Below are 26,706 nucleotides of genomic sequence, written 5' to 3'. Positions count from 1 at the left end.
GGCTTGCAGTTATTTTATAAAATTATCAGATAATCAAAATTAAGTCAATTCAAATTCCATCTTTTGTTCCCCCTGAGTTTTTCAGTAAGTGTTTACTTTGTTATTGGTTTGAAATAATACTTTTTTAAAGGCTAAAATTTGTGAAATGCAGACTTTAAAATGGAGACTTAAAAAAGAAACTCTTATTTTGTTAATTACATGCCCCAAAAAGCAGATTTTTTTTTTCAGAATGAGTACGGAAGAAAAATGAATACTCTTGAACAAAGAAGAATAAAAAAAAGAAAGCTTTTTGTAGGATTATAGTGATTTCAGAATAGCCATTTCAGAATCATAATATAATTAAAAGTTCATTAATATTGCTTACACTCTTTTCTCCTCAGAAAACGATATTTTGTCTCTGAGTACACACCTATTGATGGCAATATAGCCTTTTCTATAAATGCTAGTGATCGAGGTATGTATGTTTGAGATCGAAAAATAAAGGGTGGGGTTGCTTTGGGGCTGTAGAGGTGATGAACAGGTGTCATGATCTTGAGAGAATAATTTCCAGTGGAAGAAGGAACTCCTTATATGCCCAGTTCATTTTTCTCCTGGGTGAAGGTATGAATCACCTCACTCTGAGAGGCAGAGCATGGATTGTGTATCCATTGTCACTGACTTCAGCCCAGGCACAGGTTTTCCCCACCCCCTTAAGTACTTAATCTAGTCACTGCTCTGTGAAGTTTATTAACTTATTTCCCATTCCAAATTTCAGGAATGGCTTGGCTCTTAACCTCTAACCTCTCTTCCTCTCACGCTTTTCCAGGGGAGGCTTCCTGTTGTGATCAACTTGGCGTAGCATTTGAGGGATTCTTGACACAAGTGTTTACACGTTGGGGGTCTTTCTGCGTTCGAAAGCCAGTGCTGGTTATCTTCCTCTCCTTGGTCTTCATCTCAGTGTGCTGTTCAGGTCTAGTGTTTATGAGACTCACTACCAATCCAGTGGATCTTTGGTCTGCCCCCAGCAGCCAAGCTCACCTAGAGAAAGAATACTTTGATACCCACTTTGGACCTTTCTTCCGTACTGAACAGCTTATAATCAGAGCTCCACACACTAACCCACACACTTACGAACCATATCCTTCAGGAGCCGATGTTCCATTTGGGCCTGCTCTGGACAAAGGGATCTTGCACCAGGTAATTTGCTATTTGCTAATGTCAGTCCAGGAGGTACTATTTTATTTGTACATTTGTACATAAGATGTTTATTTGTACAATATAACATTTCTATATTCTTGAGTAAATATATATCCTTTCTTCTAGAAAATTAATGAAACCAGTGCAGAGTTTTAAGGTGGCTCTTACTTTATTGTAAAACTTGCCTTTTTATTGAGGTTGGATGGGAAAATGTGTCAGAACAAAGGGAGACTAATTGATAATTCCCTTTCTCATCTTACTTACTAAAACTAGATGTTTTACTAGTTTACTATGTTTAACTAGAACTTACTAAAACTTGATGTGAATTTTCTCAGAATGACAGGGTTTTGTTGTTGTTGTTGTTGTTAGTTAAATAGCTTTTCAGTGTGATGAGCCTTCTGAGGTTTAATGCTTGACCGGTTGGGAAGGAAGCTTATTTCATATTGAACATGTTGGCAGTAATTATCCTAAAATCCTTGTATTTTGGTTTCTACTATGTTTAGTGAGAGTTACTACCTGTGACAAGGAAATCACTTTAAAATACTGATATATATTAATTTAAGGTCACCAAGGAATTCAGCTATGTAATTCCTAAATGAAAACTCAAGTCAGCAGTCAACCCTTTATGGAGTTTAATTACAAACAGGAGGAAGAAAGGTATTAGAGATAGAGAGAGAGAGGGAGGGAGAAAGGGGAAAGAAGGGAATAGGGCTTAAATACCCCCTCTGTTTAGGCTGGGCCAAAAGGCCCAAGCCCTTAGATAGCTGAGGCAAAGACAAGAGATCAGTCCCTATCACTCACGTGATCAAAATGGAGAAACAGTCTCAGGGGCCTCCACCTCCAGCTTCCTTCAGAGCAAGCTTCTCAGAGCACAACCTCTCCAACCAACAACCCTAGTCCTCAGACCCTGCTATCTTTAAGGAAACCATCCAAGTTCCCTCCCCTCAGTTCTCACATCTACCAATCACTGTCCATGTCTTCCCTGTGCCAATGGTGGCTCTACCTTAACCCAGCACCGCCCAGAGGTCGTTGGCTTTGCACATGTCTGTTGAAGGCCATATTCTCAAATAATTAAATCTTGATCCTTTGCTTCAGCCCTTCCTAAATCCTGTTACCCTGAGTAGGGTGGAGATTGGAATAATTAAATTTTGATCTATGCTGCAGCCCTTCCTAAATCCTGTTACCCTGAGTAGGGTGGAGATTGGAATAATTAAATTTTGATCTATGCTGCAGCCCTTTCCATTGTTCAGCAAAAGGTTTCTGTCCTAAAGTAATCTTAAGAAGGGAGGAGGAGGAACCTCCCTTGCCAATGGGGTTCACATTCCAATGGTGAAATTTCCAACATTCACAAGTCTAAGAAATTTTAAGGTTTACATACCCAACTTCTCAGGAGGGTTTTTAAAACCATCCCATATTATCCTGCATTGGGCATTTGGATAAATCATTCAACTTCCATTTACACAGTTCCATATTTTTTTAAATCTTCTCAAGCATTACTCATTATTGTAAGTGCCATCACATTAAACCAGATTTTTTTGAGGAATATACTATGTGGCAGGCACTGTTCTAGAGACTGGAGATATTGAGGTAAAAGTTGTGTCTCTTCCCCACTTTTCAAGGGGATAGGACAAAATATTCATATCCATAAGTAGATATGAACATCAACAAAGTAAATACAAAAGTAATTTGGGGAGGATGTACCAGCAAATCTGATTTCTTGGGAAAAGTTTTATAAAGCTTCAATGATATAGCAGCAAAAAAGTCAGAAAACTTATTTCAGAAATTAGTATATATAGTGCACCTATATGTGCACCTCTCCTATCCGTTGTTAGCAAGATTAAGAATTCAGAAGAACAAGGTATTTGTTGGTCAGTTTTATGCTTCCTTACCCAGATGGTTTTAGAAGGTTTGAGGGTATCAGAAGAGGTTTTATTTAAAAGGTTACCATTTTGGTTAATGGTATCTTCTCTAATTTTTTTTTCTCTGAGTAATTATGTCTTGGGCTATTTGGTCCTTATAATAGACAACTCAGGGTTCCCTAAACTATGAGGTCTAGGAAGATAGACTAATTTTCTTGTTTGTTTTTATTATTTTTTATTTTATTTTTAATTTTTATTTAGAATATTTTTCCATGGTTACATGATTTATGATTCTCCCTTTCTTTCCCTCTGCCCCCAAGGCCAACAAGCAGTTCCACTGGGTTATACATGTATCATTGTTGAAAACCTATTTCTGTGTTATTCATATTTGCAGTAGAGCAATTCTTTTACATCAAAACCCAATCACATCCCTATTGTACTACGTGGTTGATCATATATATATATTTTTCTAATGCATTTCCATTCCCACAGTTCTTTCTCTGGATGGGGATAGTGTTCTTTCTCATAAATTCCTCTGGATTGTCCTGGGTTATTGCATTGCTGCTAGTAGAGAAGCCCATTACATTCAATTATATCACAGTGCATCAGTCTATATCTACAATTTCCTCCTGGTTCTGCTCCTTTCACTCTACATCAATTCCTGGAGGCCTTTCTACTTTACATGGAATTCCTCCAGTTTATTATTCCTTTGAGTACATTAGTATTCCATCACCAACAAATACCACAATTTGTTCAGCCATTCCCCAGTTGAATGGCATCCCCTCATTTTCCAATTCTTTGCCACCACAGAGCGCAGCTATGAATATTTTTGTACCAGTCTTTTTCCTTATTATCTCTTTGGGGTACAAAGTGAACAGTGGTATGGCTGGGTCAAAGGACAGGCATTCATTTATAAAGCCCTTTGGGCATAGTTCCAAAATGCCCTCCAGAATGGATCAATTCACAACTCCACCAGCAGTGTATTAGTGTCCCAATTTTGCCACATCCTCTCCAACATTTATTGCTTTCCTTTGCTGTCATATTGGCCAATCTTCTAGGTGTGAGGTGGTACCTCAAAGTTGTTTTAATGTGCATTTCTCTAATCAGGAGGGATTTGGAACACTTTTTCATGTGCTTATTAATAGTTTTGATTTCATCCTGGAAAATTGCCTGTTCTTGTCCCTTGACCATTTGTCGATTAGGGAATGGCTCTAATTTTCTATATTTTAAGAATTATTCTGAGCCTTGGTTTGCATACTTAAGAGAATTCTGCTTCAACTAAAAATCCCATCTTATAAATTAGGGCAGGGGTTCTATGAACTTTTAAACAATAGTATTTCAATATAATTGGTTTCCTTTATAATCTATATATTTTATTATATGCATTTTAAAGAGAAATATTGAGATAATGACAAAAGTGTCCATAGGTTTCACCAGACTGTCCAAGGTATCTATTATAAAACAGATTGAGAATTCTTAGACTAAGGGATTATATGCTTCCCATCTTCCGACCCTAATGAACTATCAAAAGATTAGTTAAATATTAATTAATTATGTATTATATGTGTGCTTCTGTTTTTCCAGGTGCTAGACTTACAGACAGCCATCGAGAACATCACTGCTTTCTATAACAATGAAACGGTGCTATTTCAGGACATCTGTTTGGCCCCCTTATCTCCTTACAACAACAACTGTACCATTCTGAGTGTACTGAATTACTTCCAGAACAGCCATTCTGTTTTGGACCACACAAAAGGAGATGCATTCTTTGTCTACGCAGATTATCACACCCACTTCTTATACTGCACACGGTAAGCCAAGAATATGGATGAATTGACTTCTGATGAGGAAATGAATGTTTTTAAGAAGTACCTGGGCATGGTGGCATATGCCTATGGCCCTTGCTGCTGAGGAAGCTGAGAAGAGGGGATTTTCTGAGCTCAGGAGTTCTTATCTGCCTTAGACTAAAGCCAATCTTGTCTCCACACTAAGTTTGAAGCTAACACGGTAGACTCCCTGAAGCAGAGAGACCACGAGGCTCCTAAAGGGGGAGCAAACCAGTCCAGTCCAGAAAAACAGCAGGACAAAGCTTCTGTGACAGTTACTTTGGGATTGGGCCATGAGAAAACTTCTGACCTGGGCTCTACAATAGGGTGAAGCAGTCTTTTTAAAAACAAATGACAGCTTTTCAGAGCCTTTAAGTAAGAAGGATGAATAGTAGTGTTGAGTGAGTACATAAACTCATAGAATTGTTGAGTCAGTTTTTCAGCCACATGAATTAACCTGAGGGGGGGGGGGGGGAATGACTGTTTTTAAGAAGTAAATGCTTGTCAGAACCTTTTAAGTAAGAAGAATGTCTAGTGGTGTCAAGTTAGTATAAATATAGGAAATGGTTGGGTCCCTTTTAAAGGAGGAATGTGAATGGCCCTAGAAAAATGCCCATTTTAAAGAAGTCACTGCTTTTAAAGCCCTTTTAAGTAAAAAGAATGGCTAGTGGTTTTGAAAGTGTATGTAAGTTCTTGTTGGATCAGCTTTTCAAAGAAATTTCTAAATTTGGAATATACCAGTGATGTTAGACAATTGCCTGGTGACTTGTATGATAGGCTTCAAGTTAGAATTTTAATGGAGTGTGAAGGGAAGAGGTAACATTGAATTTATCTGCTGGCTCTGACAACTATGGTTCTTGAGTCATGGTAGTTATTACATTTTCAGGATCAAACAAGGAAACATATACCTGATCCTCTCTGTTTTGCTGCATAGAAGTGAAGGGTGGGTGGGGGAGAGAGAATATGTGTACTTTGAACTTTTTAGTGAATTATAGTTTTATTTAGCTCTTTTTCAGGGAAGTACTAATCACAAAAAGATAATGGTAATGCAAGTGTACATCTTTCTGACAGCTTGGCTATTTTGTAAGCTTGGATATGTGCCCGCTAACATGTTTGGGATGACTTAGCATGTGCACTATTGCTCTGGGTTTTCAAAGTCCTTTATGAGATAACATGAAGTAGTGCAGATAGAGTTGGCCCTTATATAGGTAGAAAGAGCACTTTTATGTGGCTTTGGGCAAACTAATAATGAATCTCTCATCTTCTCCCTCCTACCCTCTGTAAAATGGGTATGAAAAATCCTGGAAGACCTAATGTATACAAAGTGATTTGTGAACTTTCAAACTCTCTGTGAAGACCAGTTGTTGTCATCCTTCAAGGCCTTTACTTATGTCAAGGCTTCTTTCAGATTACTTGGCAACTGAGAGCCTATAATAGAAGTAGAACTGAGATGGTGAATCCTGATTTTGAGAGTTACTTTAGGAAGCTCCCTCAAAAGCTTTTACTGCTTAAAGAAACACCTTGATTTCATGACACCAGTGTTTCCAAGATAATTAAGTAGAGGCTACTCTGCAACAGCAAGGTCTCAACAATAGGACATTTCCCTAGCATTTATAGACTTCTTTGCAGAATTTGAATCTATTATAATTACAGAAATTGAAGATATTTCTGTCATACTCATGTCATTTTTTTGGTAGTGCCACATGTGTGTTTCCTGTGATTTTTGTACTGGCTTCTCTCTTACTGTTATATCATTAGGATTTCCTAAAAGGTTTCTTTTTCAAATGGATAATAATTATTAGGGGATTTTTTTTTTTTGGTAGAGCTCCTGCCTCTCTGAATGATACAAGTTTACTTCATGATCCTTGTTTGGGAACATTTGGTGGGCCTATTTTCCCCTGGCTTGTCTTAGGAGGCTATGATGGTAAGTACTTTTCAGTGGGACTTAGCACTTAGTACTCAGATAGCAAAGTTTAATTTCTAGCTCCTGAATTCAGAACAAATATTTACTTTATTTTTTCTTTAACTTGAAATTTTGATTTCTTTTTCTGTGGGTTTTTCTTTTTGCATTTCAATGAATTATTAATAGAACTTAGTATTAAATATCAATACAACCAACTTGTTTTGTAACTACCTATGTTTAAATGAATTATTGCATAAAATTTATCATAACATAATTTTTGTCTGTTCCCCCTCATTCTCTTTTCCTCTTATGAATTAGATTCTTTAAAATTTTTACATTTATAAGACCAGATAGAGAGGGTAATAGATTAGTCTTTATAGCTTGAATAGTCTCTTAAAGGAAGAGCAATGTGGTTTGGAACTAAAGCAGTAAACTTAACATCTTTTTCTGAGTTGGTTGATTAAGAAATGCCACTCAAGGTTTTGAAATATGTAAAGTGCAGCTTTAATTTCTCTTTGCTGGTTTCCAGAGCATATCAAAGCTGATTCCCCAGGGTGCAGTGGGTAGTGGTAGTGAAGGTTGTAGCATCTTTGCTCTTTGACCTTGAGGTTTAGTTTGTGGTTTGAAAAAGTTTTTCTTTACTAAGAGAACTAGCCAATGACAATGCTTAGATATCTCTTTTTGGATAGATAAGTCTTAATTCATAAGCTGAACTCTATACTTCTCTGGTAAATTACCTCATTGTGGTGCATGAAGATTATTGTCAGTAAGTTGAAATCATTAAGTTATGAACTCTTTGTTAGTAATCTCATTGGCTTCAACCTTGTAATCTTTGGGTTACTGCATTTTTCCTTTGTAGATCAAAACTATAATAATGCTACCGCCCTTGTGATTACTCTTCCAGTCAATAATTACTACAACAATACTGAAAAGCTACAGAAAGCCCAAGCCTGGGAAAAAGAGTAAGTTTCTTGCCATGTTTTAAGTAAACTCCTGATATTTTTGGATTATGTGAGTTTGCTGTTTGAGTCTTAATATCTCATAGTCAGTGAGCAGATAATTTAGTTCTCATTTTTCCTTCATTTGGTGCTATTAGGTAGACTAGTAAAACAGTTTAAATACTTGAAGTTCTAAATTCTTGTTGAAAATGATAATCCATTTCAAACTCATTTTAATATTTGTCTTAAGATATTTAATATGTATTTTAATTTAGCAGACTTTAAAATTCCATCTTTTATTACATAGTAGGGAAAGCTTTTTTTCCTAGAGAAATCCAATTCAACTTGGTTTGAATATGCTTTTTAAATGACAAAAAATTGACCAAGTTGAAAGCAGTTGTCATTTAACTCACAACCCTGTGTTGAAGAAAGTTTAGACGTGGTGTTGGTATAGTGGAAAGAAGTCTAGATTCAGGGACCCTAGGTTAGGGGTCCCCTAACTTTTTACACAGGGTCACTGTCCCTCAGACCGTTGGAGGGTTGGACTATTAAAAAACTATGAACAAATCCCTATATACACTGCACATATCTTATTTTAAAGTAAAAAAAAATGAGAACAAATACAATATTTAAAATAAAGAACAAGTAAATTTAAATCAACAAACTGACCAATATTTCAATGGGGACTATGGGCCTGCTTTTGGCTAATGAGATAGTCAATGTCCGGTTCCATATTTGTCACTGCTAGCTGTAACAAGTGATGCAAGTGTGCATCAGTTAGTCTAGATCTGGTTGGAGATTTCAAATGTTTCATACTGGAAAAAGTCTGTTCACAGACATAAGTTCTGCCAAAGATGGTTGCCATTTTGAGTGCATGGTTCCTGAGATTAGGATATGTCTCCAGGGGGAGAGATGCATAGAAGTTAGGCAAGTTGCTTGACACAGCTCTTCCCTTGTACTGCAAGAAAAAGTAATCATAAGTTCACTGTTCTTTGAATATCCTACACTCCGAGTCAATTTTTCTCTTTCTTGACTTCATTGTTTCCTAGGGATTCCAAATTGCTTTTAGTAAAATACATGTGTGTGTGTATGTGTCTGTGTATACACAGCCCTACAAAAACAATATACCAACAATAATTTTCCCACACAGAGGCATACAGACTGCACTGCCCATCAGTACAATCTGATCTGTGTCCATCAATGCAGCTTTCCCAGTCCACATCATTTCAGCCTCACCAGTGGCCATACTGGTGGAACTCCACTTTTACCTCAGGTTCACACTGGTGCAGTATGGGAACCAGCACAATTACAGAGCTGATTCCTTCACCACCTTTCCAGTTCATGCTACCCTGTGTAAATCGCACTACAATCTGTAAACTCACATAGGAATCTGATCGCATGGATAATACTCAAGCAATCAGATTCCATGGCAGGAAAAAAGAAGGCACTCTCGTGTGGGTCCTCTTGTGGTCCGTATTTATGGATCTGTAATTATAGACCATAATACAAAAAACACATGCCTCGCTTCCCCCACATAGTACAATGGCCCCGATACTCTCCCAGATGCACAACATAATGGCCCCTATAATAGGGGCAAATGCACCCTGTACTCCTCTCACTGACCACCAATGAAAGAGGTACTCCTTCCGGAAGTGTGGTGGGGGACAGATAAATGGCCTTAGGGGGCTACATGTGGCCCACAGGCCACAGTTTGGGGACCCCAACATAGGACCTATATTTGAATCTTAGCTTTGTCAGTTACTACTACTACTACTACTACCTGTAAGATAGGAGGATCTTAAGTTTAATCTCTTTGGTTTTCAAGTTCCTGATCTGTCAAAGAAAGGGATTAGATGAGACAACCTCTACAGTTTCTTCTAACTATAAATCAGTAATCCTAATTATCTTTGCTTTGCTGGGGGTTTTTTTTCCCTGATGTGCATTTTATTTACTTTTTAGATTCATCAACTTTGTAAAGAATTACAAAAATCCAAACCTGACAATTTCTTTCTCTGCTGAACGAAGTATTGAAGATGAGATAAACCGTGAAAGTAATGGTGATGTTTTCACTGTTTTAATTAGCTACGCTGTCATGTTTTTATATATTTCCATCGCCTTAGGACACATCAAAAGCTGTCACAGGTTCCTGGTATGTGATATCATCGCGTTTTCATATAGTCGTAATATTATTGAACCTTTAAAAAATATCCCTAAGCTGTTTCTTATGCATCTATCTTTATATTTAAAATAGATAGTTTCTTTTATGTTTGTAAAGAACAAAAGTCTTTGGCACATAATTTTTCTTCATTTGGGTAATTTTTTAACAATTGGGATATGTATAAATAGTGCATTTATAAGTTAGGAAGTTTATAGGCATGTCTTTTTACCCCAACTTGTTCTGTTTTAAAATATAACCATTACTGGGGTAGACCTAATATATTTCCTATCTCCCACTATTAGAGGACTAGTGTATTCATTGAAATCTTCCTTATTTGGGTTTGCCCAGCCTTGGCAAAATCTAAACTGACTATTTTTCTTTTATTAATTTTTTCAGGTAGATTCTAAAATCTCCCTGGGCATTGCGGGTATCCTGATGGTGCTTAGTTCAGTAGTATGTTCTCTAGGTCTCTTCAGCTATATTGGAATTCCCCTCACCCTGATTGTTATTGAAGTTATCCCATTCCTGGTGCTTGCTGTTGGAGTAGACAACATCTTTATTCTCGTTCAGACCTTTCAGGTATGACCATGCATGTCAGTCTTGCTATTGGTTCCATGTTATAGTCACTTTTGCAGTTATTTGAAAGTCCATTGAAAAAAGGAAAAATGCCATAGCTGAAACTTATTATCTTTCCATATGTGTATATGGAAATGTATATTTATATGTGTATAAATCCCATTCCATCTAGACAACTGAATGGTTATTTAGGTGGGTTCATTGGCACCAGGGAAAGGGCATAATAATAACAACATGGTTAAAAGTTTTCAAGGATTTTACCTGTTACCTCATCTGAGCCATCAAATCTGAGATAGGTACTATAGATATTAGTCCCATTTTACAGACCAGGAAACCAGGGCTCAGATGTGAATTGTAACTTAACCTCAGTCACTCAGATCAATAGTATCAGGCAGGATTTGAATCCAAGTTTTCCCAACCTCAGTTAAGTCAGACTGTCCAATTTACTGCATTGCCTCTGCCTTAATAGAAAATAATTTATGATTGTTCAGTCATTTCTATTGTATCTGACTCTTTGTGACTTCATTTGAAGTTTTCTTGGCCTGGATACTGGAATGGTTTGCTATTTCCTTCTCCAGATCATTTTACATATGAGGAAACTGAGGCAAACAGGTTTAAGTGATTTGCCCAAGGTCACACAGCTAATAAGGGTGTCTGAAGCCAGATTTCAACTTGGGTTTTTCTGACTCCCAGCCATGTGTTCTATCCACTACAACCTCTAGTGGCTATTATAAAGATAATATTTATTATAAAGATTTGCCTCCCATTTGCCAAGATGCCCTAAGGTCCCTTTGCCCTAGATATCTGAGATATAACCAAGTAAAAGAAGTTTGAGGTGTTAATGCTGTGTAATGATGCATTGTCACAGGTTTGATTCAGCAAATTTTTTTAAGCATTCACAGTATGCAGAACATTGTGAAAGATAAATGTTTAATTAAGACAGCTTTACCCTCTTGGAGTTTGCAGAGCATATTGCACACACCTAGATGATTATAAAATAATATTTAAGTGTATGAGAAGCATTAGCTACATATGATCTAAAAAAGGAAGGTCATTACCAGTGTGGGGGATAGGATAGCAAATAAGAAAGGTGGACCTACTATAAGGACTAGAGACTTGGGTTCTGTTTCCTTTATTCTTGTCCACATCCTGGTGAAATCTAATGATGGATTCAGATCCTATCAGTGTCATTCATGTGACAATCCACCCATGTGACTTCTGGTCATTTCACTTCTCTCTGGACTTTAATTTCTTCTGTCAAATGAAGGGCTCGAACTAGATAAATTCAGGGCCTTTACACAGGTGATCCTATCACCTTCTTTTTGTATCTCTTACCTGTGTATTAGGGGCAAAGGGTCACTAGGAATCTCTTGAGTTAAATTACTATTCATATTCTACTTTGGGGAGGGATAGAAACCATAAAAAATTAAGGACTTTTTCCATTTTTTTAAAGGTAATAATATCCCTTTGGTGAGTCATAGAGAGAGAAATTGTTGTCAGTTAAGTGGAAAAGATCTTCTTTCATCTTTCAGAGAGATGAACGCCTTCAAGGGGAAACACTGGATAAACAACTGGGCAGGATCCTGGGGGAAGTGGCTCCTAGCATGCTCCTGTCATCCTTTTCAGAGGCCATAGCCTTTTTCTTAGGTAATTCCTCTTCATATAGTTCTACCCTGCTTTCACTGGCCTTGGGTGGTATGGTGTGCAGGAGGTTTGTGGGTACACACCCGATTTCCCCACTATACAAACAAGGAAATGATCTCGGAGCCTTTGAGGGAAACTTACTCAAGGTCATTTACTTTTCTACCCCACAGAGTTAAATAGGGGAACTAGTCCAGTGATCACATGCTTGTATTTATGCTACTTTTTCTTCCCCCTTGAAACAAATTTACTCAATCTGAGTGTGCCACTGAGTTATTTGCTACTGAGACCCAACAAGAGGTTTGTGTCATAATGTGTTTCCTGGCTTTCTAGCAATGGAAGAGAACTCTATATTTGTTTGGTCTAAGACTTTCTGCCTGACTCCCCAAATGAAACTTCACCAATCAGACTCTTGGCTTAGGAGCAGCATTGAAATAGAATCTAAGATTTTAAAAATATTTCTTGCCCAGTGCTCTTCTTGAATAAAATATAGGCACAGTGAACTTAATATGTGGCCCACCAGCCACTCCCCATTCTCTCAAATATCTCTCTCTTATTCTTACCATCTTTCTCATTTCTTGGAGAAACTTTGTTACTGGTATGGTGACCTCTTTTGCCACAGTTGAGTCAGAAATGGCAAGTATCTGGTTAATTGTAAAGCTTGTATTTCACATGAGATAAAATGACCTTTCCTTTCCTGTTGTCATGTAGGGGCTTTGTCAACCATGCCAGCTGTTCGAACTTTTTCACTATTTGCTGGAATGGCTGTTTTCATTGACTTCCTTCTTCAGATTACTTGTTTTGTGAGTCTCTTGGGATTGGACATTAAGCGACAAGAGGTAAGGTTTCTCATTGTGGTAAATGATCCCTGTCTATCTTTCTCTCTAAATGACAGTGGACAGATAGTATTCTTACAGAGATGTCTTTCTTTTCACCCAATCAGAAAAATAAATTGGACATTCTGTGTTGTGTCAAAATTGCTGAAGACAGAACTGGCCCCCAGCCATCGGAGAGCTATTTGTTTAAATTCTTCAAAAATGTCTTCTCTTCAATTCTACTGAAGGACTGGATGCGGCCTATTGTGGTATGGCCCTCTGAAAATGTTTGCTTTCCCTTTCTCATTTCCAGGGGAGACTTACTCCCAGGTAATCTAAACAAATGCCTTTGGGAGAAATTAGATACTCTGAAGATGAGTTGGTGATATTAAGCTGATCTTTCCAGCTAGTTATTACTTCCCACAAATATAAGTGAGAACCTGTTAGATTTCTGGTTTGTCTGATGACCCTCTGCTATAGTGGTAACTGCTCTGGGTTTCAGCTATAAATGCATCATCTTTGCATGGCATTTGGATATTGGGTACCCCCAAGGGAAAGTCCTGATCTTCAGTGACTCAGACATTAATTTAGAGTTTTTGCCATTGTGGACCTACTGTGCAGAAACCTTAATTCCTTACTACTTCTTTTTTCTCTTACAGATATCTGTATTTGTGGGTATTCTGTCATTCAGTATAGCAGTTCTCAACAAAGTGGAAATTGGCTTGGATCAGTCTCTTTCGATGCCAGATGTAAGATTTGTTTTCTTTTGACTTGTTTTGATAGGTTAACTGAGAAAATATAGAGGTGTTTGGGGGAAATGTCCATTGATAAATATAGTTGCAGGCCACCTTCACCAGAGTTAGGAGTGTCACTCTAAAGATCCCCAAACTTGGGTTACCTCCACTGTTTACTCTGACTTCTCCTTTAGACTAGACCCAGACCTGTAGCATGTGCAGCTGGTTTGTTAACTTGGAGCAGAATTTAAAGGAGAGACATATAACCTGAATGTAATAAGATGCTATTCCCATCTTTCTCAAGCATCTTTGTTAAATGAGTCTTGATTCAACAGCTTCCTGATGACCGTTTAAATTTTTTTTCCTTTTTGTAAAATACATTTTATTGATCCCTTTGGTATCAATAAAATTTCTAGATTTCACATCAACTACAGTTTTCAGTGTATCCTTCCTTCTTCCCTTCTTGGAGAATCATCCTTTTTATTAAAGAATAAAAAAATAGGAAAACAAATCAGCAGAACTAACCAACATATCAAAAAAGTGTAATATTCACAGTGTTCCCTATATGCATATTCTACCACCTCTGCAAAACAATTGGAGGGGGAAGGTTTCACATCTCTTTTTTGGCCCCAAGTTTGATCATGATTTTGCAGCATTCCCATGATTTTTTTTAACCCTTTCCTTCTATCTTAGAATCAATACTAAGTATCAGTTCCAAGGCAAAAGAATGGTAAAGATAAGGCATTTGGAGTTAAGTGACTTGTCTAGAGCTCCAAAGCTAGGAAGTATCTGAAGTCATATTTGAACTCAGGACTTCCCATCTCCAGGCCTTGTTCTCTCTCCACTGAGCCATGTGGCTCCCTCATGGTCTTTTTTTTTTTAACCCTTGCTTTCCATCTTGGAGTCAATACTCCTACGTATTGGCTCCAAGGCAGAAGAGTGGTAAGGGCTAGGCAATGGGGGTTAAGTGATTTGCCCAGGGCCACACAGCTAGGAAGTGTCTGAGACCAGATTTAAACCTAGGACCTCCCGTCTCTAGGCCTTGCTTTTACTCTACTGAGCCACCTAGCTGCCCCCTGCCTCATGGTCTTTTAATGATTTTTCTTACCCCAGAGTTTTACCTAGTTTTTTCTCTACTTTAATCTATTATGTGGTCTTTTTTTTTTTTAAGGACTCTTATGTACTAGATTATTTCAAATCCCTGAACCAGTATCTACATGCAGGGCCCCCCGTGTACTTTGTGCTAGAAGAAGGACATGACTATACTTCTCTCGAAGGGCAGAATATGGTGTGTGGAGGAATGGGATGTAACAACAATTCACTTGTGCAACAAATTTTTAATGCTGCAGAACTAGATAATTAGTAAGTACTGCATTATTCTCCATCACTGCAATACAACAAATGTAAAACTCATTCTAGTAAAAAATGCATTTGCTTGAGTAATTGGAAGCAAAAATATGTGCTCAGTTTCAGATTCCATGGAGCAGAAATTTTAGGAGTTAATTTAACTCCAAATTGATTTTTTATCTTTAATAAGTGATAAAATAATATGGAAGAGTTTATGTTTAGTTCTCCTAGTTATTAATTTTTCTTGTGTCTCACAGCACAAGGATAGGCTTTGCCCCCTCTTCCTGGATTGATGATTACTTTGATTGGATTAAGCCCCAGTCTTCCTGTTGTCGGATTTATAATAGGACAGACAAGTTTTGTAATGCTTCAGGTAAGACCCTCTCAAAACTTTCCTTTTCTTTGAGCATCTTAAAATGTTTAAGTTTTGCCATTTTTATTAAGTGAAAAGTTTTACACAATCTATTGAAATTAAATTATTCTAGAGTGATATATTTAAACCATTTTATAATTTCCCATGTCATTTCTCTAGAGATATTTGAATATTTTATGGGTTAAAATTAGACATGAATGGATTATTCCTCAATTGCTATTCCAAACATCTAGTAGACACTTTTAAAACTACTTTAAGACATCCCATTGTTTTGAAGTAAGAAGCATAAATTCCTTATTCCTTGGAATGTAGTTTGACTCACCAGAAGTCATGGTTATGGAAGAAAGTGGTTCCATGTTTTGGAGTCAGAGAATGTCAATTCAGGGCCTAGTTCTGCTGCTCTTTGTCTCTGTGTGACTTAGGGCAAGTCATTTCACCTCCCTCCACCTCAGTTTCTTCAGCCACATATAGTAACAGGAAAGTGTCCAAAATACCTTCAAGATTTATTTTAGCTCTGCGTTTGAGACCCTGTGAATGAAGGATAACTGAAAAGGCATTTATTAAGTGTAACTCTGTGTTAAGCACTCTGGTAAGTGCTTCATTCTCAGTTGTAAAGTGAGGCCATGCTGACCCTGCAGGGATTCACACGCCAGTGAGGGAGCCCACAGTCTGGGGGATGTGAGAGCTAGTGAGGGGAGCCCAAGTACATGGGCACATGCTTTCTAGGGTCGAGATGACATTAGCTGGATTAAATGACTGTTCTAGAGAGTTCACTTTAATGACACTGGACAAGTAATTTAGCCCCTCTCAGTGCTCTGTGACCACAAGGCCTTAAATGGAGACTTCAGGCCTATAGGACTAAAGGCTCCTTGTCCAGTCCCCTACACCAATGGTGCTCTGGGGCCCAGAGAGCACAGGCTCTGCCTCTGACATCAGAGCAGGGGGAAAGAGGACGGCCAGGACCTCCTGGGCAGTGTGGCGACTCCAAGAGCAGTTCCCAGAACTGAAATGGTCAGGTATGGAAGCCTAGTGGAGGCCTGTGACAAGTGACTGCCCCAGGGCTTGGGGGGAGCCTATCAACCTCACCATGCTCTCTTTGGGTCGCTTTCCAGTTTTCATTTCACCATTCCCCCATGTTTGTCTTGAGAATTGATCAGGAGGACAGCAAGGTGATATAGTGAGTAAAGCACCAGGCCCAGTATCAGGAGGAAATGGGTAAAATTCAGCCTCAGAGCATCCTAGCTGTATGACCCTGGGCAACTCACTTAACCTTGATTGCTTAGCCCTTGCCCTTCTGTCTTAGAAGGGATACTAAGGCAGAAAGTAAGGGTTAAAAAAGAAAAAGAATTGGGCCATTATTATGTAATAAGCCTTGCTATAGTGCCATAAGTTTTGCAAAGCACTTTAGGTGTTATCTCATTTGATCCTCACCACCACCCTGGAAGGTAGTGCTATTATTATTCCCATCTATAGATAAAGAAACAATTGAAAGAGATCTAGTGACTTGCCAGGGTCACAGAGTTAGTGAATATCTGAGACAGGACTGGAACTCAGGAAGTTCAGTGCTTTAGATAGCCAGCTTGCTCAGTGGATAGAGAGCCAGGTCTGGAGATGGGCGGTCCTGGATTAAAATTTGCCCTCAGCCATGTCCTAACTGTGTGACCCTGGGCAAGTCACTTAACTTCTATTGCCTAGCCCTTACCTTTTTTTGCCTTGGAACTGATTCGGAGTATCAATTTTAAGACAGAGGGTAAAGGTTTTAAAAAAACATAATGAAAGTTCAGTGCTCTGCCTCCTACTCCATCTAGTATTTAGCAGGTGAAGGCAAGTGTCTAGCTGCTTAATCAGGCATTTTCTCCCAAAAGAATGTTTCATTGTAGCTGTTGTTAGTGACACTCCCCTTACCCCCAATCATCTCACTCATGGAAGGGAGAAGAGAGAATTGTCTTTGAGCCTCTTTATCTGCCTTCCCTTGTGCCATGTATGTGTATACAGATGTGCACGTGTCTGTGTGTGTATGCTGACATGTGTACAGGCATGGACATGTATAGATATAGAGCTAATCACTATTCTGTGTTTTACAATAAAAGCTGCAAAACTTGACACCTAAACCTTGTTTTAATCAATGTTGGTTCTAGTTGTTGATCCATCCTGTGTTCGCTGTCGGCCTTTGACTCCGGAGGGCAAAAGAAGGCCTCAGGGTGAAGACTTCATGAAATTTCTGCCCATGTTTCTTTCAGATAACCCTAATCCTAAATGTGGTAAAGGGTGAGTGCCATGGTCTCTTTGAGCAGGTCATTGTGTTTCTGGGTTTAGGATCCTTAATACTCTCAAAATGACTGAAATCTTTTGTTTCTGTGGGCTATGCCTGGTAGTAGTTAGCATCTCAGAAATTTAAATGGCTAAGTGGAATTGAAATAGGGTGACCTCATGGACTCCTTGAAAGGGTCTTCTGGGAAACCTTCAGGGATCCTCAGGTGATCCTGGAGAATCACTGGTCTGTTTTTATTTTAGGTCTGTGTGGAGTGGAATCTTGGAGTCTGCACCCTACAGGAGACCGGATAAGATGCTGACAGAGAAAATGTGGCCTTGATTAGGAAGGAGACATTTCAGAGCAGTGCCCCCCCCCCCCCTTAAAAACAAAAAACAGACTACACACTTTTCACAAAAGTAGTCCTTTGTCATTATTTTATTTACTCATGTGTTTATATGTTTTTGTGTGTTAATTTATGAATGATTTTTTCAGTAAAAAATACATATTCAATAAAAAAAGGGGAGAAGAGGGAGAGGATGGGGACACTATTATTGAGTTGACCACTCAGAGCAGAGCTCCCCCCTTCCTAATCAAGGCCACATTTTCTCTGCCAGCATCTTATCCAGTCTCCTGTCTGCTCATGAGAGTGTCTTTGGGGTGCAGACCCCGAGATTCCACTCCACACAGGTCCAATAGAAAACTTAGAATAGTAGCATTTTAGCCTGGGCAGCTTTTGGTAGTAAACTTCCTCTTCTCCCTCAGAGTGCTCCTTTGAAAATGAGGTAGATAAGAGATGGAAAACTAAAATTAAAACTACTTGTCCAGAAAAAAAATAGTGGCTAACATGTGAATATTGCTTTAAAGTTTGCAAAGTGCTTTACAAATTTTATGCAATTTTGTCCTCACTACAACCTTGGGGAGGCTGTTATTATTATCATCCCCATTTTATTGAGGATAAAATAGGCAGAAAGGCAAGTGACTTATACAGAACTAGTAGGTGCCTGTTAATCGATTTGAATTCAGTTCTTACTGATTCTAAGACTGGCACTCTATTTAATGCACCACCTAGCTGCTTCTTGGAATAATAATAGCACATAGTTCATAAGAGTATAAAAACAGGTATTTGTAAAATAGTTTGCACAATTGAAAAGGCTAGTTATTATTAATACTACTGCTACCACTACTATTAATGCTATTAATAGTAGAAGTTTAACAAGGGCTAATTCTGGGTTTGAGAGCCCTTGCTAAAACCACTCAAATCATGTTTATATACCACCTTTCAAAGTATGTGAATGGGGCTCAATGGATTGAGAGTCAGGCCTAGAGATGAGTTCAAATTTGACCTCAAACACTTAGTTATGTGACCCCAAGGAATACCAGGTTCTACCCCCATGAGAACCCCCCCCCCCCAAGATGCTGGACCCATGCCTCTCCCAGACCATTCTGTGCCACACCCCCTACTGAGTAGGGACTCATCCTGGGTCCCCTCTCCCTCTGCTTTATTCCACCCAGGGGAAGGAAGAAGTACTCCCATTGGACTACTGAGCAGGGGGGGTGGGAGATGTAATCAGACTTGGAGAGGGTGGTAGGGCAAGCCATCTGCTCTGTGAGCTATGATCCCCTCAAACCTAGAAAAAAAGCCCCACTTTACAGGAAAATCCCTTATTTATAGGAAAATATAAACTTTGGGTTTAATGACATCATCCTGACACATTCACCCCATCACCTTCCAGCCTTCCTGAGGGGGGTATCCTCCAAATGGGCCCTTTTAGCAAATGGTCAGGGGTTGAAGTCAGGTTTCAATCTGGATGCAGGACTGATTGCTACCTCTGACAAGTCACTCTGTTGTTTTCCAGAGCTTCTATGCCCCCCCCCCCCCTTTCTCCCTCAGGCTGCCATCCCTTTGCATACAGATTGAACCAATTAAAACCTGACTTCAACCTTCTTCAACCATCTGAATTCAAAGCTTGGGGCCTGGCAGTTGGGGAGGGTTCTGGATCAGGGCCCTGGTGCTCCTCCGCCCTAGTGATGGCTGTGCTTCTCTCACAGGGGCCATGCAGCTTACAGCTCTGCTGTCCACCTCACAAACAACAGGTCCGAGGTGGGAGCCACATACTTCATGACTTATCACACAGTGCTCCACAGCTCCTCTGATTACATTGACGCCCTGAAAAAGGCCAGGATGGTGGCAGCCAACATCACTGACACAATGGGGCTCGCTGGCCGGCCCTACCGAGTGTTTGCATACAGGTGAGACTGTGGTGACTACCCTGCTGTGACACCCGAGTTTGAGCAGAGGCCCAGGGCTGGGCCCAGACAGGCTTCTGTGGGCCTGCATAAGGGTGGAGGGTGATGCCTCTCACCCAGCTATAAAAGGTGACAGGCTCCGGGGAAGGGCTTGGTTCTGACTTTTCCTGAGCTCCTGAGAGAGGGCTCTGGGTATTGATCTCAGGCTCCCACAGTGGGCAGGCCTCATTTTCTTCCTGGATGGAATAAAGGGATTGGGCTCCAGGGCCCTTGGGGTCTCTCTGCCCAGGCTTGTGATCCTATAGCCCTTAGATGTGATAGCAAGAGTGGTCAGAAAAGCCTCCCCATGGTTCATGGGCATGGAATGCCTTAACACTGAATGTACTCTTGTCAAATTAACCCTGCAAGGAAGCCAGTATAACCCCATTTTACAGATGAAGAAACTGAGGCCCAGAGAGGAGATTCACAGATCCATACAGCTCATGTCAGAGAAGGAAATCAAACCCTGCTCTTCCAAACCCAGCTACATGGTCTCCTTATGCAATGATCCTAAATCCGTGGCCTTGTGGGCATGGGTCTTCCCTCCCTCACTGGCACGAAAGCCCCTTGGAAGCTCATGTTTATCTGCTTGATTCTCTTTATGAGCAGCAAACCAAACCTCCTTTGGCTTTTCCTTAAAATTATTCATTTCTGGCAGGTGATTTAAGGGAAAAGGGTACTGTATTCTAGGAAACTTTGGTAACCAAGACTCAGTATCTATTTAGCAAGTTTCCAGAATAGACTATTTTTTGTCAAGAGAAATGCCACAGACAATCCCTTCAAGAATAGTTGGTTGGGAGCAGCTGGGTGGCTTAGTGGATGGAGAGCCAGGCCCAGAGACAGGAGATCCTGGGTTCAAGTCTGGCCTCAGACACTTCCCAGCTGTGTGACCCTGGGCAAGTCACTTAACCCCCATTGCCTAGCCCTTACCACTGTTCTGCCTTGGAACCAATACACACTATTGATTCTAAGATGGAAGGTAGGGTTTAAAAAAGAATAGCATGAGTAAATCTTGGGCTTTTTTAAGGTATGGGGTGGCTCCTAAACCTCTAATTTTATTAACAAGGAGAACCTCTAATATGAAAATCCCATCAGAAGTACAGATTGGTAATTACCTGTAATGTCTAAAATTATGAGGCTTGTAGTAGCTTAATAACTTTATTAAATCAAAGTAGAAGTAGTAGTAAAGAGAGGGAAGAATAGGGGAGAAGTAGAGAGACCCTTAACTTTTTAATCTATGGCCACCATTAATGGGCTTCTAGCTGAACTCAGACAAGGGTTCCCTCAGCTCCTCCACAAGCTCACCAAGAAAGACCCAGACTTGCTTCTGGTCTCCACTTATAAGCTGTTTTCTCCACCCACTAGCTCTTCTGTCCCATCTCAGGAACCAATCATAGTTGCTTACTTTGCCTGGGCCACCCAGGGGGAAGTGCCCGTGGAATCAGTTTCCTGTCCTGTTGGTTCCTTAACTTCCTCTCTCTGAAGGCTTGTCTATACCTGAATTTATTCAGTGATATTTGACCTCCAGGTCTGAAGCCATCTACCCACTCCAGTAAAGTTCCTCATGCCTGAAAAAGGGGGATTAGGGACTGAGTGAATATGAGTAAAGGGTTAAAGTTTAAAGAATGGAAGACATTGAGAGTGAACAGAGACAATGAGATGCATAAAGATGAGCATAAAGTAAGTGTGACAGAGTTAGCTCTGGTGGTAAAGAGCTTAACTGCCCCTTAGGCCCACATCCTGATTTTTATTGAGGTCCCAACAAGAAGGGGAAGGGAGACTGATAATCAAAGGGTGTTCTGACAGATTAACATTATGAAGTAATCTCACAAGGTACTACCACCAGATCCTAAGACAATAGGTACAGCTAAAGCCCAGATCAGGAGTACATTTGACCAAAGGCATGTAAGCTTGTTTGATACAAATGTTAAATGATTGTTATTGGTTAAACCAAGAGACTGAGACAGCCGGTCAGTCTTCCAGAGTGTAGCCTCGAAGTGGGTTGGAATTTCACAAGATTCCTGTCTTGGTTGAACTCAAGGACAAAGAAATGAGTCTGGTAAAATGAGGACCTTGCTCCTATGTATGGTTTTTGAGTACCTCTATAATATTTTCAAGATTTGTACATGCCTGGACTGCTACAAGGTCACAGAGATGACGTTATAAAGGCGACATAATGGAGAGAGAAATTTGCTTCCGACATACTTTACTGGGAGTCAGGGATGCAGAGAGGTTGCCCAGGATCAGAGTAACTGTGTATCAGAGGCAACATTCAATCCAAGGCTTACCAACCTCTGGCCTCTCAACCACATAGTTTCTTTTATGTTTCCTTTTAAAATAATACATTTTAGGTAACTTAAACTTTTCTATGGTTGTCAAATCAGTTCTCTTAAAAGATTAAAGATTCAACTTATTTGCCTTTGAAAACATCTAAAACAACAATTTAAGTAGGAATATTCTATCTTTCTGTTAATGTCAGTAAACTGCAAAAATGCAAAGTGCCCTGGGTTATGTCACTCATTCATATAGCTCTGGGGGGTCTTGCTCACTTCTTTTGAACTGTACTTTGTAGGGGAACTAGGAAGTTATAGCAAAACAACACGTCCAAAAAGGCCCCCAAACCTAAGTGGATACATTGTTTTTCATTTTGCTTCTTTTGTGACATTCAAGGTAGTCAGCCAAGAATGGGGTTCTTGTCTTCCCTGCAGTGTATTTTATGTCTTCTATGAGCAATACCTGACCATTGTGGATGACACAATCTTCAACCTCGGGGTATCCCTGGGAGCCATATTCTTGGTGACTGCAGTCCTCCTAGGCTGCGATCTGTGGTCAGCTGTGATCATGTGTGTTACAATTGCTATGATTTTGGTCAACATGTTTGGAGTTATGTGGCTCTGGGGCATCAGTCTGAATGCTGTTTCCTTGGTCAACTTGGTAATGGTAAGTTTTTTTGTCCCCTGGTTCCTTGGGACCCACGGCTTATTTGAGAATGGGACTATGTCTGAAAATATTTGAGAGGGCCAAACTGCTACCTACCCTTTGTAACTGGAGGGATCATTGAGAAGAGCTACTCAGGAGTCATAATGTAGCCATAGCAAATACACACACACACACACACTCTCTCTCCCTCTCCCTCTCTCTCCCTCTCTCCCTCCCTCTCTCTCTCTCTCTCTCTCTCTCTGTCTCTCTCTGTCTCTCTCTCTCTCTCTCTCTCTCTCTCTCTCTCTCTCTCTCTCTCTCTCTCTCTCTCTCTGTCTGTCTCTGTCTCTCTCTCTGTCTCTCTCTGTCTCTCTCTCTGTCTTTCTCTCTCTGTCTCTCTCTCTCTCTCTCTCTCTCTGTCTCTCTCTCTCTCTCTGTCTCTCTCTCTCTCTCTGTCTCTCTCTCTGTCTCTCTCTCTCTCTCTGTCTCTCTCTCTCTCTCTCCATCAGTTCTGTGACTACATTCTGGGTACAATATAGGGGGAGATTTGGGATCCCCATAAATAGTTCCAACATCCCAATGTGAAATTTAGGAACAGACAGCCCTCACTTATGTGGCCTATTTCAAAAGATTAAAATATTGCAGACGCATCATTATGTAGAAATAGGTCAAATAAACAATGGGAAAAGTACCCAAGCCCCAATAACCTTCACTGTGTCCAATAACTGGTAATGGAATGTATGAAAATGGCTTAAGCTCGAGCCATTCTGTTGTGGCTGTCAGTGGTTCTCTTGTGGGGTCCACACTGGCCTCTTAAAGAAAAGGCAAACCTGTGTGGTTTTGTTTTTAATTTACCCATTACAGATCGGCTGGGGGGAGGGGGGCGGAAGGTGTGGAGGGGAGTAACAGAAATAGAAGAGGAGGAGAATGAAGGTGATGATCTCAGTGGGGCCATTTAGGGCAAATTTGCCACCCCAAAGCTCTGGAAACCTCTTTCAAACTCCACATTTAGGAGTGGAGGAGTGTGTACCTGAGACTGGCCTTTCTCAGGCTTCCCTTCATTCAAGTTGTTTTTCCTTTCAGAGCTGTGGTATCTCTGTGGAGTTCTGTAGTCACATAACCAGAGCATTTGCTGTGAGCACCAAGGGGAGCCGGGTAGCACGAGCCAACGAGGCCCTGTCTAACATGGGCAGCTGTGTAAGTATTCTCATTGGATCTTAGGACAGATGACTGGCTGAAATGCCAAGAAAGCGGGGCAGAGGATCTTCTCTACATCTCTGTAGTGCAAGAGAGCGTGTGCTAGCAACCCTTTCACCTCTCAGATTACCTTCCATCTGGTGGATGTATTGGGTTGGGCTAGTTATTGTCTCCCGTGGTAGGACATGAGCTCCTTGAGCTTAGGGACTTTACCTTTCTTCATCTCCACAACATAGAGCACCGGCCTGGCCTGCTTATTGATTGAAAAAAAATGTTCAATGTAACAGTAGATGCTTTAATTTGTCTATCATGGCGGATAAGATGTCACAGCTTGGTTGAAAGAAGGTAATAATTCAGAATTCAGTATTCAAACATGCCTTTGAAATTCATCCCATGATTAGAAAACATAAATTACAGCTTGCTTTCCAGTGGCTTGAATTTATGTTAATGGGTCTAAATTTATTTTAACACTCCATTTATAGCTATGGGGCTAAGTCCTTTAAGTGCCCAATAAATGCTTGGTTGTTAGGGCAATTCTTTTCTATCTAGAGTTTGGACAGAATGGGATCATAACAGATTTAAGGATAAAATGGACATTTTCAAACAGGAAAAGGTCATTTCTCCCTTGATTTGGGAGTCAGTTCCCTAAGTGACCATTGAAACCATGAGTTAAGTGGGATGCCAAGGGGACAAGGTAGAGTGACAAGGGCCTCGTTAAGTCGGGACAACTCTGGTGTCTACAATACCAGAGAACGGAGGAGAAGGACAAAGAGGTCATTGACTGTTAGTGACATCTCACCCTTCTCACCACCTCTCAACTTCCACCAGTGCCAGCCTAAATATGAGACCTGGTGTGACTGTCTCTCTTTTTAGGGGAGGAAACTTGAAGCCTAGAGATCCAAACTCATGTCTTCTGACTTCCAACTCTGTGCTCTCTGCATTGAACCCTCTTGCTGCTTTCCTTACCTCTTTAAGTATTGCAATAATTACCTAATTGGTCAGCTTACCATCAGTCTCTCTTCTCCATTCCATCCCTCACACTGCTATCAGCAGTCATTCCCCTCCCCTCCAACTTTAGGTGATTTCCCGTTGCCACACACACACATTCTCGTTCTCTCTTTCGGTCTCCCTCTCCTCCTCCCTTCCAAATCTCTTCTCTTAGCTAAGTCGTTTATGTTGGGCTACAATCTGATTCTCAACAGCGTAACATAGTGAAAAGAGCTCTGGGTTTTGGAGTCAAAAGACTTGGGTTCAAATTCCAATACTACTTCCTTAATTACCTTGTGTGATCTTGGGCTTCAGTTTGCTCTTCTGAAAAATGTTGGGGTTAGAGTTCTTTCTGGGTTCATCTCGAGCCTCCTTTTTCCATCCACACTACATGGCATTCTTAACACACACAGTGCCTCCCAGCAGCCAGTCCAGCATGGCTCTCACAGCTGGGTGATGGTCTGCTCCAAGTTGTTCCTATTGAGTTGGAGGAAGGGAAGTTTTCATGTGTCCCCTTTGCCATGAAGTATTCCCTAAACTTTCCCAACTATAATTGTTCTCCCTCTTGATTCTTTCATACCAGTTTGTAATTCTGCTATATGTACTTTATTATGACTTGTGGTGTAGCTGCCTATCACTTGCTACTCTTCTGTGTTGTACCTTCCCACCCCCACCCCCATTTCTGCTTTTGGTTATTAAGTTTTGACTCGAATGACTTAAATCAGAGTTGTGATTATCAGTGGCCTTTGCATGCCCCATTACCTTTGATTGTTGTGTAATCTTTATTAAATTGAGCTCTTACTCTTAAATTATTACTCTTACAGGCATAGCATACATTATATTAACATCTTGGAAGTATTATTGATGTATTGATATTGTATCTTAAGTGTGCATATGCCAGACTCATGGTCACGTTACTTATTGATTATTGCATTTCTAAATCTTCAGTCCAAGGGACAAAAGAATTCCTAGGTAGGACATTACTTGCCACAGGGTCCTAGCTCCCACCTTGTTAGACCACATTCCTTTCCAAGTCACATGTTTTGACTAGCCTCCTCCTCTTTGATTATGGGATTGTCAATTTAGCCAATGTTAAAACCTATGCCAAGTCACATATTCATCAGTTACCTCCCACTCCACATTCCTAAACTCTCCAATAAAAGTTCAGGGACACGGGAGAGCTGCTCTCTTTCTCTTGAGAAGCATCATTGGAGCTTGCTACATCCTTTCTTTATTCCTTTGTTTCTCTCTATCTCTATTACCTCTTCATCCATTTCCCCTCAGTCTCCATTCTCCTCAGGTGACCACCCATGAGGAAATTAAATAGGAACTGCGGGCAGTTCCAACAACAGGTTGGGGATACTTGCAGAAGGCTGGAGGAGGGTACTCCGTCATTTACCTTGATTGATTGCTTCTTTAACTTCCATGTTTCCTCTTCAGGTTTTCAGTGGAATTACACTAACAAAATTTGGAGGGATTGTGGTGTTGGCCTTTGCCAGATCTCAAATTTTCCAGATATTTTATTTTCGGATGTACCTAGCTATGGTCTTGCTGGGAGCCACCCATGGCTTAATATTCCTTCCTGTCTTACTTAGTTACATAGGTAAGGATTCTCAAATTGTTTTTATGGGTGTAAACTTGAAATAACTTAGTGCCACAAAAGCATTTTAGATTATTTTAAAAAGTTTTACCAGTGTTTTTTTAATATTAGTATTCA

General features: G+C 40.1%; 1 protein-coding gene across 2 annotated transcripts in view; it reads left to right on the top strand.

Annotated features, from left to right (window-relative positions):
• Nucleotides 1-26,706, top strand: part of NPC1 (NPC intracellular cholesterol transporter 1) — an 82,473-nt gene that overhangs the window by 54,170 nt on the left and 1,597 nt on the right. For both annotated transcript variants that reach the window (XM_007487614.3, XM_016431660.2), the window contains 18 exons: nt 381-454; nt 806-1,176; nt 4,620-4,846; nt 6,685-6,785; nt 7,624-7,726; nt 9,662-9,851; nt 10,257-10,439; nt 11,969-12,083; nt 12,789-12,916; nt 13,021-13,161; nt 13,552-13,641; nt 14,798-14,988; nt 15,231-15,346; nt 17,485-17,614; nt 19,650-19,850; nt 22,595-22,826; nt 23,889-24,002; nt 26,430-26,592. In XM_007487614.3, the coding sequence (XP_007487676.1) occupies nt 381-454; nt 806-1,176; nt 4,620-4,846; nt 6,685-6,785; nt 7,624-7,726; nt 9,662-9,851; nt 10,257-10,439; nt 11,969-12,083; nt 12,789-12,916; nt 13,021-13,161; nt 13,552-13,641; nt 14,798-14,988; nt 15,231-15,346; nt 17,485-17,614; nt 19,650-19,850; nt 22,595-22,826; nt 23,889-24,002; nt 26,430-26,592 (2,870 nt within the window). The remainder of the gene's footprint in view (nt 1-380; nt 455-805; nt 1,177-4,619; nt 4,847-6,684; nt 6,786-7,623; nt 7,727-9,661; nt 9,852-10,256; nt 10,440-11,968; nt 12,084-12,788; nt 12,917-13,020; nt 13,162-13,551; nt 13,642-14,797; nt 14,989-15,230; nt 15,347-17,484; nt 17,615-19,649; nt 19,851-22,594; nt 22,827-23,888; nt 24,003-26,429; nt 26,593-26,706) is intronic.

Source organism: Monodelphis domestica, chromosome 3 (assembly GCF_027887165.1).
Source record: "Monodelphis domestica isolate mMonDom1 chromosome 3, mMonDom1.pri, whole genome shotgun sequence".
Classification (NCBI taxonomy): Eukaryota; Metazoa; Chordata; class Mammalia; order Didelphimorphia; family Didelphidae; genus Monodelphis; species Monodelphis domestica.
This window is presented reverse-complemented; position numbering and strand designations above follow the sequence as displayed.